General features: G+C 44.4%; 1 protein-coding gene across 1 annotated transcript; it reads left to right on the forward strand.

Moving 5' to 3' along the window:
* The first annotated feature begins 177 nt into the window (after positions 1-177).
* Positions 178-11,828, forward strand: RTCB (RNA 2',3'-cyclic phosphate and 5'-OH ligase). Its single transcript, XM_083832863.1, has 12 exons — positions 178-364; positions 454-532; positions 698-765; positions 3,024-3,123; positions 4,005-4,161; positions 4,775-4,931; positions 6,039-6,198; positions 7,176-7,351; positions 7,935-8,123; positions 8,587-8,697; positions 9,592-9,711; positions 10,781-11,828. The coding sequence occupies exons 1-12, from the start codon at positions 272-274 to the stop codon at positions 10,886-10,888; spliced, it is 1,518 nt and encodes a 505-aa protein (XP_083688989.1). The 5' UTR covers positions 178-271; the 3' UTR covers positions 10,889-11,828.
* The last annotated feature ends 768 nt before the right edge of the window (positions 11,829-12,596 follow it).

Here is a 12,596-nt window from a genome sequence, read left to right on the forward strand (position 1 = left end):
CGTCAGCGTTCCCCGGGGTGCAGAGGTACTTTCTTCTCCCCGCACTTCGGTGCGAGGCCTTTCCCCTTCAGTGCCGCCAGCCCAGCGGGCCTGCTCCACGTTACCTCCCTCCATCCCCCACACAGACGTTTGGGGACGGCGGCAGGCCGGCCCTACACCGCCAGGGGGAGCCGGGCGGAGGAGGATTTGTCCCTGGGCGGCCGCCGTCCGCTCTTACCGCCGGGGCTGAGGTGGCGGCGGCGGCGGGGAGCGGGATCGGGAGGGCGCCGCCATGAGCCGCAGCTACAACGACGAGCTGCAGTTCCTGGACAAGCTGGACAAGAACTGCTGGCGGATCAAGAAGGGCTTCGTGCCCAACATGCACGTGCGTGGGGAGGGCTCGGGGTTGGCGGGGGGGGGAAGGCCCGGCGGGGCCCGGTCGCGCTGACGGCTCTCCCCCCCCCATCCCCGCAGGTGGAGGGTGTTTTCTACGTGAACGACCCGCTGGAGAAGCTGATGTTCGAGGAGCTGCGCAACGCCTGCCGTGGCGGGGGTGAGTGCCGTGGTGTGGTGCGGCCCCGCTGCCCCCTTGGAGCCAGCCCTGGGCCGGCTGTGGGGGAGCCCCGGGGTATGAGCAGGCCACGTACAAAGTGCCTCGTTGTGGTAATTTATCAGATTTTTTACACTTTTTTCACTCTTTTCTTCCTTTTTTTTTTAGGTGCGGGGGGGTTTTTGCCCGCTATGAAGCAGATTGGGAACGTGGCAGCGTTACCTGGCATCGTTCACGTGAGTAACTGCTTCAGAAAATGCTCTTTGCTGCTCCGTTGTGGGAAGAGCTGTGGACCAAAGCTGGTTTTAGGATGGTTGGTGTGTTAGGAACCTGTCTCTGAGTAAGGAGCGCTTGCAAGGACAGGCTGTAAAATTAGCTTGTCAGAAAGGAAGGTATCCACTTCACTTACTTCTGTGCGCTTGCAGCCCAGAAGGCCAACTGGATCCTGGGCTGCATCAAAAGCGGAGTGGCCAGCAGGTGGAGGGAGGGGATTGTCCCCCTCTGCTCTGCTCTTGTGAGGCCCCACTTGGAGCACAGCATCCATGTCTGGGGCCCCCAGCACAAGAAGGATGTGGGGCTGTTAGAACAGATCCAGAGGAGGGCCGCAAAGATGATCAAGGAGCTGGAGCACCTCTCCTACGAAAAAGGCTGAGAGACCTGGGGATGTTCAGCCTACAGAAGAGAAGGCTCTGGGGTGACCTCATTGCAGCTTTTCAGTACTTAAAGGGAGCTTATAAAAAAGATGGAGAGCAGCGCTTTGCTCAGATAACGACAGGACAAGAGAGAATAGTTTTAAACTAAAATAGCCGAGATTTAGATTGGAGGTTAGGGGGAAATTCTACACTCATGGGGTGGTGAGGCTCTGGAACAGGTTACCTAGAGAGGTGGTGAATGCACCATCCCTGGAGGTGTGCAAGACCAGGTTGGATGAGGCACTGGAACTAGGTGGTCTTCAAGGTCCCTTCCAACTCGAGCCATTCTAAGATTCACCGATTGCCTTTTTACACGAAGCCTGTTTGGCTTTGCTATTTTTGGCTATTTCAATTTGCTTTAGCCGCCTTTTCTCCACTGCTGTTATGGTCAGTTTGTTGTTTCTGAGTCGTCTCTGCTGACCTGCAGTGCCTGGGGAAGCGAGGAGACAGCAGAAGGTGACAGTGTTGTCTGCGTTATCATCGCTGCCCTAGCGTTGGCAGCGAGCCTTCCCCTGCATTCAACACTCTTTTACCCGGCCCCACACATTTTAGAAATGAAGCAGAAGGATGTCGGAGGAGCGTAGTAGGCTGTACCACTCTTCAGTAAGCTTAAACTACAGTGTGGAAATTATCTTTTTCATGTTCAGTATCGCTTATATTAATAATTAACAAGTACCAGAATTGTGGTGTGTTTTTTTTTAATTGTTTCTTGTGGTGACTCAGCAAAAGTTTTCAATTTGTGGCTGCAGTAAAAGGTTGCCTGTCATTGTGCTGAAATGGGAGTTACAGCTGACAGTTTGTAGGAGAAGTGTTAGGATCATCTTTCTATTTAGATCTTCACTTATTTTTTTAAACAACATTTTTCCTCGATGGGAAGGGGGTGCAAAAGAAGCACGTAATCCCCTGAAAAACATGCATGGTAACAGTTTAACACAGTTGAAAAGTTCCAATTTCTGACAGTTTTCTGGGTGTTTGGGACTCTTTTTTTAATTAAAAAAAAAAAAAAAGATTTTGGAGTCCTGTTTGTGCTGCCCTAATTTAAACTTGCCGTGCTTTGAAATCGCACCATTGTATAGAAGCACATTCTCACTTTTTTTAATTGGTAGTGATATGAAAAGGTTCAATTAAAATAATTCTTTTATAAATTAAAGCTACACCACTCGTATCTTATTCTATTGTATCAAACGACTTTTTCTCACTTAGAGCATGCAGCGTTTGGCCAATATTTAATCGCGTATGTAAGAAGGAAAAACACTGACTGTTATGATATCATTCAATAGCGTTGAATGGCTTTCTGGTTACATTTACAGTATTTAAGTATTGTGGATGTATCTAGATGGAACTTGGTAAAGAGAAACTAATCTTCACTCTTACATCTCTGCTGCATGCTACCCATAAGCTATTGCCTACGTAGGATGTGAATACAAGGACTCTTGGGTCCAGGAAAAGGCTATGCTGGAGTTCAGTTTGAGATCACAGCTTCTGCATTTAGGTGTTAAGTTTTCTTGATCCAGTCAGTAGAGCCAAGGGGGCTTCTCAGCTGCCTAGCCACGGGGTGCTCACTTCAGAGTGAGATCAGCTACTCTCTGCTTTCTTTGACAGTCTCTCCTGTACCTGTTTGTGTTGGGATACTAACCCAAATTCAGGTGTTTACTCCATCTTCATCTGAACATCCATTCTCTGTTTGGTGTATTGGTCTGTACGTGTGACAACCGCTACCACAAGGCAAAGCATAACCAAGATGACTCTTAGTGCTGTACAGAGTTTTGTGGGACTTAGAAATTTCCTTCATTTTCTTTCAGAGATCAATAGGCCTGCCAGATGTCCATTCGGGCTATGGGTTTGCCATTGGCAACATGGCTGCCTTTGACATGAATGATCCTGAAGCAGTGGTTTCACCAGGTAAGGATTCTTCAAGACTGACTTAACCTGCACTGAGAAATGTAAGCGGTGGCTGAAAAACAGGTGAAATGGCAGGTCTTTACACTGCCATAAACGCAGGACCAAGGTGAAAGATGTCTGAATTACAGAGAGTTAAAAGGCACTTAGATTCTTGCAGTCAGAATCTTATGGAGCAGGTGGTTACACTGGAAACATCTAAACAGTACAGAGAGGATTGCCCTTCTTTTTTTGGCTTGTGCTTGTTGTAACCCTCAGTCTTGAAGAGACAGCACAAGACTTTGAACATGTGTTTCTCCAGGTTGATAAGGAATTGACTCTTTTATTTGAGCAACATTTGTAAACCCTTTTTGAGAATATTTCTACAATTTATTAAAAATGTAACCTTACAATATTTCTGACTTTTTAATAAACACCTTGCTTTCAGGGACTTGCTTTTAAAAACATCTTATCTCAGAGAACTAGGCTAAGATTTTCATCCGTCATTTTTCTTCTGTCCTGAGGCAGGAGAACAGGAGTATCCTGTATAACTTCTGTGGACAGTATACTTCATATTTGTGTCCACTTCTCTTTGTTTACTTGTTGGGGCAAGTAGCATATGCATAGGGCATATGCTTGAGACAGGAAAGCTGTGTGTGTCAGTTTTTAGTGTTCTTTTTTTTTTCTGCAAGACTGTCTTGAAATCGGAGGCTTCTTGTAAATCTGTTAAAATGAAACTTGTTGTTCTGCTTTATTTACAGCATTGTGTCAGAAAGAAGGTGTAAGACCACAGCATTTGGTGCATGCTCCCTCTCAGCCAGGAGACTGAGTTAAGATGAATATTCAGCAAATGCTCACCATCAGCACTCTCTTTATTAACTCCATGGCTTTCCCTACGCTTCTAGGTGGTGTCGGATTTGACATCAACTGTGGTGTCCGCTTACTGCGTACAAATTTGGATGAAAGTGATGTGCAGCCTGTGAAGGAGCAGCTCGCCCAAGCTATGTTTGACCATATTCCTGTTGGTGTCGGCTCCAAGGGTGTCATCCCCATGAATGCCAAGTGAGAGAACGGCTTTGCGTGTACATCAGGAGAGGGGACATCTCTCATGTTTATTCTGATGAAAGATTCATCAGTGGCAGGCTTTAAAAAAGAGGGAAAAATTCTAAACCTGTTCATGTTCTTTCTACACATGTGCTTCTCCAGGAGGAAAAGCGTAATCATCAGTGTACAGTCACCTGTTTCTTCCTCCATTTAAAACCTTGACGTAACTAAAGGTTCTTAAGAGGTTCTTACTTCCCCCGACTGAAAACTTTCTTACGTGTAAAGGTATTTTTGGAAAGGGGTGAGGGAGAAAGCAGGATATTCCTCAGACAACAAAGAGGAAAACGCAACGATCTATCTAATGTTAATATATTTATAGAGCTTGATTTTCATGAATTATTAAGAAGTTGGGCTTCTTATTAGGGGAGTTGGGAGCTAATCATAAAATCATAGAATAAGTTAGGTTAAATGGGAAGTCTTGAGGTCATCTCACCCAACTCCCTGCACGAAGCAGAGCTAACTCTGAAGGCAGGTCTAACAGCAAAATTGTATCAGGTTGCTCAGGGCCGTATCTGGTTGAGTTTTGAATGTTTCCAAGGATAGCACTCATGTAGGTGTCTGATAACTGCAGGGATTTGGAAGAGGCACTAGAGATGGGCGTGGACTGGTCTCTCCGGGAAGGCTATGCCTGGGCAGAGGACAAGGAGCACTGTGAGGAATATGGAAGAATGCTGCAGGCCGATCCCAACAAGGTCTCCTCAAGAGCGAAGAAAAGGGGCCTGCCTCAGGTAATGCTGTTTCAGGAAGGTTGTGAGTGCTCCCAGGGCTCAAATGTGAGATGCTGTGTAGTTCTCTGGTTTTGTATCTTTTCTTGAAGCTTTGCCTAGCAGTTCTGGGCAGGGGGAAGTGTGAGATGGTGGTGCTGTTTCTGAATAATTCTTGACAGAGCTGGAATACAAAGAAACAATAAGTGCTCAGCATACCCAAGGTCCCTTGGGCCATCAGGCTTTCAGCAGTTAACTCCTAGTACTGGAATTCATGTTTGCTGGCATTTTGCTATCCAGATTTAGTTTTAAGAGACAGGCAAGCTGTTCTGTAACTTTTCAGTTTGCTCAGCAAGTTAATAGCAGGGCAAGGAAGGATGTCTTAATAAATGTGACTAGCTCAGAACTTTGAATTAAAGTTCAAGGGTTGGATTTCATTTCTGCACGTAGTATGTCCTTGCTCTGGGTGGAACTCTTCTGAGATGGCTGTAATAATGCTACCATTTCGGAAGTTTTCTTCTGTATGACTTCTTGAGTTTTATGAATTGTGGTGCTGCAATAGACTACAGCATTTTAACCACAAAATAATGTTAAGTCCTTAGTTTTCTCATTCACCCAGCAAATAAGGAATCAGCTGTTATGGAATAGGAAAAACTGGGTCTTGGAAATGAAAAATCTTGCTTTAATCTACTGGAGAGGTTTAAGAACCTAGTTAACAGGATATTGTAATTTCCCTGTGGGGTTATTAGCAAGTATAAGACTGCCTTTCCTATACAGACTGAAGGATAGGTTCTCAGTGCTCTGTACATTTTCTGTCTTTCAACTAGGCGTAAGTCAGTTGCAAAAAAGTGGCAACACATTCTGTAGATCCTGGTCCTTTCGTTTATTTGCAGTCTTGTTCAAACAGTAAAAATTGTTATGAATACAAACAAAGAGGACTCTGATGATGCTACTTTGTTCTTCTTTCTTTTAGCTTGTCATTTATGATCACCCCCTTCCTCCCCACTCCCTGGGAGAACTTTACTAAAACTAAAGCCTTTCCGTAGCAATTTGCCCTATTTTCCATACTCTGTATGTGCTCCCAGAGGCTGCTTTACTGGCACTGTCTGATCCTTGTGTTGTGATTGGCAGCTGGGGACCCTGGGAGCAGGAAATCATTACGCTGAGATCCAGGTCGTGGATGACATTTACAACGAATACGCTGCCCGGAAGATGGGCATCGACCACAAAGGGCAGGTGTGCGTCATGATCCACAGCGGCAGCAGGGGTTTGGGCCACCAGGTTGCCACAGGTATGATCTGACTGGAGTACGTGACTGGAGTGAAGCAAACTCTTCAGCACGGTCTTGTCATTGACAGTAAATTCCAGCACCAAAAATAGCATTTCTTACAGTGCAATTGTCACGTCTGTTCCGAGTTGCCTTGCTAGGGGTTGTCTTGCGTTTTGTCTGCTTGATTTTGCAAGCCTTGCAGCAACGATAAGTTTCAAACCAAAGTGGTAATTGTCTTTGGGCTTGCAGAGTATTGGTCTTGCTATTATGGGACAGGATAAAAGATGACAGACTCATACTAGAGCATGTAGAATTCCAGTTAGATGCTAGATTTTTTTTATTTTTTTTAAAAACATTAAAATGTTCAAATGCTGGAAATGTCTACTGATGCTGTAGAACCAGCATCCTTGGACATAGTCAGCATTTGGCTAAGTCCCTGAGCAACTTCATCCAGCTGGAGCTGCTCTGAGCAAGAGATAGGACTAGGTAACTCCCTTCTAAATCTTCCAAACTAAATTACTGTATGGTCAAAAGTGAGATTTTCACTGAATCCTTTGTCTGGTTCAGGGGCTGTCTTTAAACATATTTGCTTGTGATTGTGAGGTCGTAATCTTTGGTGTAACAGAGGCAGGCATTTTTGCAGAAGAAAAGACTAAATTCTTAGGTCACAAAAAGGTGCTACATCTACATTTATTGTTTGTGTGAAGTGCTTAGATTATTAGAACATACCAATAGGTTGAACTGCATTTGTCTAAGTGGAGAATTCTTTCTGGTACACCTCAGGACCTTAACTTTTCTTTCTAAAAATAGCCTTGAGGAACATTGTTTGCAAACAGCAATGTTCTGCCGCAAAATTACTTTTGCATTTAAGAGGAAACTGTAGGTTTGACCCCTGGACAGATATGTTCAGTTTTAGAATGTAAATTATAGACACCCATGTTAATCCCGCAGACTGAAATAAAATGAAGAAGTCACTTAGAAATCTGTTTATTTCCCAGATGCGTTGGTGGCTATGGAAAAAGCTATGAAACGGGACAAAATCATAGTGAATGATCGGCAACTAGCATGCGCCAGGATTGCCTCTGCAGAGGGGCAGGATTACTTGAAAGGAATGGCAGCTGCTGGAAACTATGCGTGGGTCAACCGCTCTTCTATGACTTTCCTAACGAGACAGGTAGGAGCAGAGTTGTTGCTGATGTAAATACTGTGATATGCATGTCCTGCTTTATCCTAGGTGTATGGAATACAGGGAAGCTGCAGTATTTAATGTAACTTTTGGTTTTGTGCTTCCAAAGCTGCATTTTCTGGACAGACTTACATAAATTAATAGGCATGACAATCTGTTTAAAACCTCTCAACATCACTTGGATTGCACTTGCAGAAGCTACTTAGGCAGTATTTTTAGCATGCCTCATACTGGAAAAAGAGAATACAAGAAAAGCCATCTTTTCAGAGTTGACAGAATTTGTCTAATTGATACTGGGTTGAATTCCAGCATTAAAACTGCTGATGAGCAGATAAACAGTCTAGGCAGTCCATTTCTGTCACACTCAGCACTGTTGTACTCAATTCCACCATGGCTGAATTTGACTGAGGTTTTTCACCCGCCATGCCAAGTGTTTTGGTCACTAAATTAGCGGTAAGAAACATTTTCGAGAAAATCTATTGCTTTTAATTACTAAGAATATTGTATAGCTTCCACATGTACACAGCAGTTATCGTCTTGTATTTCACATCGCGGTTTGCTCTCTTCTTAGGCCTTTGCCAAAGTCTTCAACACCACCCCAGATGACCTCGATATGCACGTTATCTATGACGTGTCTCACAACATTGCCAAAGTGGAGCAACACGTGGTGGATGGGAAGGAGCGAACTCTGTTGGTGCACAGAAAAGGGTCAACCAGAGCCTTCCCTCCTCACCATCCTCTTATTGCTGTTGATTATCAAGTAAGTTTAGCTGTGGGAGAAGGAAATCAGGTGAGAATTTTGGATGAATCAGACAGTTTTAGAGTCCTTAACAGATCTGAATGCTCTGAATTCTTTATTTGAGCTAATGGCACTGGAAACCTAGTGGGATGGCAACATTTTGCTTGTCTGTTAGATCTTTGGGACATTGACCTCCCCCTTCTGCTCCACTCCTACACTAGTTGGAAGATTCTTTAAAATTTCATATCTAGGGCAGGCTGCAGTGATTTGTCTGTCTGTTGGACCCAGGTCTTTTGATAAACTGGTCTACATCATTCAGTGCAGTTAGGTTTCCAGAATCCTTGATATCAGGCACTCGAGGCAAGCAGGAATGTTCTGAGAGAATGTGAACCTGGCCTCTTTTTTTGTAGATGTGGTTCTTCTCAGACATTTATTAAGGATGTAGGCTTTTGCTGGGTGAGTTAAGACTTGCTTGCATCCACAGCTGACCGGACAGCCTGTTTTGATCGGTGGGACCATGGGCACCTGTAGCTACGTTCTTACGGGCACAGAGCAAGGCATGACTGAGACCTTCGGAACTACTTGCCATGGAGCCGTAAGTCAAAAAGCATTTCAAGAAGGGGTTTGAATGGGACTGTCATCCAGCAAACAAAGTTAGTAAAGGGTAATCCAGTGTATGGTGCATCTGTTGGTAATGCAGGTAGCCTTGCCACAGTAGTCCCAGGCCAGGAGGATTGCACACTCAAAGTTTTTTGTCCCTTATGGAATAGTTTTGACTACTCCTGGAGAAAATCTAGGGGGTGCTCCTTTATACAAAGCAAAGATTAATGTGAAGATATGGAGAATGAGCTCCTCTTAAAAGTCCTGGTATCTCTGAGCTAACAAGCATTAATAATCCTGAGGTTGTCCATATAAAACTCCTCAGTAGTTGGAAAAAGGGACTTTCTCCCTTTTTATTTGTGATGTGAGACAAGATGACTGAGGAAGAGAAATAGCTTCCAGTAAAACTCTGAATCGTGAACGCTGACAAGGAGTTCGGGTAAGAAGACACTTGCAGACTAGCATGTTTACATACAAAACTTTCTTATCCATCATGCCAGATGTGTGGTTATGCAGAAGCCAGTCACTTAAAGTCTAAATTCATCTTCCATTTTGTGGCTTACTGTGCTCTGTGCCCTCAGCTATTCTGTATTTGCTTATAATGTAAACTGACTTGGGAGTATGTCCTGGGTATAGCACCAGATGTCAAGCTTTACCCCAAAATGTTCCAGGGGTTCTGTTGTAGAAGTCAACTTCCTTCCTTGTCAGTGCTTACAACCACTTATATTTGTGGACATTCTGACAAACATTCTTTCATTTTCTTCAGAGCAGTTGGGAATGTAGCTTAGTTTTCCTGTGTGCATCTGTTGTTTTATTTTTGATTTAGTAAGAGAGAGTTCTGTTTTTCCAAACTGCTACGAAACGCAGAACTAAATAAACTACTTTCTAGGGTCGTGCACTGTCTCGAGCCAAATCTCGACGTAACTTGGACTTCCAGGATGTATTGGACAAGCTGGCTGACATGGGCATTGCCATCCGTGTTGCTTCTCCCAAACTGGTCATGGAAGAAGTGAGTTTAACGTTTCATTATCTGAGAGGGAAAAAGGGGTCTTGCTCTGTGGCTGTATGACCCTACCTGACTCGGTTCTTGACACTGCTGAGTAATCGCTAGTTCCCTGTTTATACAGCTTCTTCAGTTTCTGACAGAGCTATCCAATTTTCTGGAAAAAAAAAAAAGTGAAGTCTTCTCTGTCCCCAAAATCCTGCTGAAAGGGGAGATGCCTGTCTGACAAGTTTTGAGGACTATGTTTTTTTCCCTTGTTCTCATGCCTGGCAATAGGGTTAATTAGTATCTAACCTGAAAAATCTTTGTGAGAGCATCACAAAAGTAGTTACGTTTTGTGGCTTCTCTTCCTTCTGAATGATATTCTCCCAGCTTTAAATTTACTGTACTTTGTAGCTGTCATGTATATTCATAGCAGTGTATGACAAGTTCACGTCTTAAGACAAATTCCTACATTTGCTCAAGACGAAAAAAACTTGAAACAGCTAGGAAACCTTGATTGTTAAGACTTCCAGCTCTTCTACATTAACACGATAGGATGTCTCTTGTGTTGACAGCCTCGCTCATGGAAGTACATTTAATCGTTTGTAACTGCTATTATGTGTGCTGGTGTTGCACAAATGTATTGATCCTGCTAAAATCTTTGTTCAGGGGTGGCTTCCTAGTGCTCAAGGGGGAGCTCTAGAGTTCAGCCCTGGTTCCTGTCACTTAGAGGCAGCGAAGATGAATCCTAAAGGCTATTTGTAAGGAGGAAGTTGGAGTGACTTCCCGCCAGGTGCTGAGGCCCGACGTTCTCACCTGCTAGGGGTTTGGATTATCTGAGGATATTGGGAAAACTGAACCAAAACAAATAGCATTTTATCTGAAATGGGATGAAAGCTTAAAGCCAAGTATCTCTTAGACTTTAGATGTGTAATATGGCTGGATTCTCAATATGTTCACCTACTTTTACATCCTCAATTTCCGTGATTCAATTTCCGCAAAGAAAAGAAGGGATGTCGAAAGCCTGTATCCAGCTTCCTGTGACTTTGGGTTATTTATAATTTTGTCTTTTTTTTTTCTTTTCCCCCTCCAGGCACCAGAGTCTTACAAGAACGTGACAGATGTGGTTAATACCTGCCATGCGGCTGGCATCAGCAAGAAAGCCATTAAATTGAGACCTATTGCTGTTATAAAAGGCTAGAAATTGACAAGGCAGCAGAAACCCAGTGACATCTCCAGGCCTTCTGCAAAACTGACTAGAATCTTCCCATACCTCTTGGACTCTGTAATATGCTCAGATATCACATCCCTGTTCTGGAAACACAGCAGTGGAGGATACCCCTATTTTTAATGACTTCTACACAAAATTAATGCCCCCCCCTCCACCTCCTTGTTATATGATGTTCTTTTCTTGGGAGAAAAGGGGAAAGAAATCGGTCTTGGCTTTTGATATGCAGTCTCTCGCCCGTTTGGCTGATTATTCCACAGGCAGGACTTCAGACTTGCCTGAGTTCTCACTAATGGCTGTGCTGCAAGACCACCTCCATCAGCAAAGATGGCCTATGAGCCCGACCTCCTGTCTCCACACACAAGTGCGTGGAGCTCTTTCTGCATACAGAAGTGCTCTGATAGGCAGGGAATAGTGCTGCTGGGCAGGGAGAGGTTGCTCTGTTTGCAGACGGGTAAAAAATTGGGGAGTTGGGAGTGGTCTCCTGCTTGGGTTGAGAGGGATTAGCTAGGCTTGAGGCGCAGTCCTCTTCTCTTCCCCCACCCTCTCCCATGCACCGCAGCACCTGGTGTACTTGGCTCAGCCCAAGTAGGTGTTCTGCAGTCTTCTCTAAATGGCAGTAGGATTCGGTTTGTTACTTTGAAAGGTTTTGTTTGCCCAATAAAAGTTGTGACTTAACAACTTAGAGATGTGCCAATCCAACGTTTTGCACAGTCCTAAGCATGTGGAAGTTGGATTGGATAATGTTTGCTGTGTCCCACAACTGATTGAAGTGGGTCGTGTGGCGGGGTCAAGCCCAGTAGGATGTAACTGCTTTCAGCCGATGTTTCTTTTATGTTCATTAAATGAGACCGGACGGGGGGCTGACCAGTAGATCATATTGGGAATTATAAATAAAATGGGAAGATGGACACTGCAGTGTGTCTGTGTCATGTTTATTATGTGGCTGGAATGTCTGTTGTCCAGCTCTAAGTACCAGCTTGGTACCCGCAACATCTTGTGGCTTCAGCCGATGGACCTTGCAAAGAAACGTGCAGATGGCAGGATACAGGTGAAGGGCAATGCAGTGCTGTTTTGTCAGCTTGGTTACAAGTGTGGTAGCTATGATCCGACTGTCTTGGGGCTAGCTGGGTTCTGAGTGGGTAGGTGAAGCCTTGCCTGTAAGCCTGCACGCAGACACAAGAGGGCAGCCGGAGGAAAATCTCAGAGCGAGAATGGAGCCTTGCCAGGGACTCCTGTAAAGGGAGCAGGCAGTGATGACTTGACTGCCTTTTGAGGAAACATCCCTTTAGGTTTAGGATCTTAGCAGACACCTGTTGATCCCAAGATGCATAATGGCATGTTGCTGTCTTAATCACTCTGCGTATTGGTTCCTTAAGTTGCAGTGTTGTATTTGTTGCAGGGTCAGAGGCAGCACATGCAGTACTAGTCGCTGCCTTGATTCCTTTTGGTTCCGACTTTAAAGGCAGTGCCTTGTTTTCTGTTTTCTCCTGTGGAATTGCTCCAGATTATCTCTGAGGTCTGAGACAGACTCACTGAATTTCAAACAAAAATAATTTCATGTAGCAATGTGAATTAGCCTCACGGAGCCGCTGACTGAAAGACAAATTGTTGGTCTCAGTCTTCTGCAGAAGTGCATGTTCCATTCAGCAGCTTCTGTCTATAAATATTGCAGACTCTC

The sequence above is a fragment of the Anser anser genome (assembly GCF_964211835.1).
Source record: "Anser anser genome assembly, chromosome: 1".
NCBI lineage: Eukaryota > Metazoa > Chordata > Aves > Anseriformes > Anatidae > Anser > Anser anser.

Bases quoted from the DNA above. Each gene is read 5' to 3' on its own strand.
- RTCB (XM_083832863.1), top strand. From the start codon at position 272: ATGAGCCGCAGCTACAACGACGAGCTGCAGTTCCTGGACAAGCTGGAC. The intron at 4,162-4,774 runs GTGAGAGAACGG...TGATAACTGCAG, and splicing joins GTCATCCCCATGAATGCCAA to GGATTTGGAAGAGGCACTAG. The intron at 6,199-7,175 runs GTATGATCTGAC...TTTATTTCCCAG, and splicing joins GGGCCACCAGGTTGCCACAG to ATGCGTTGGTGGCTATGGAA.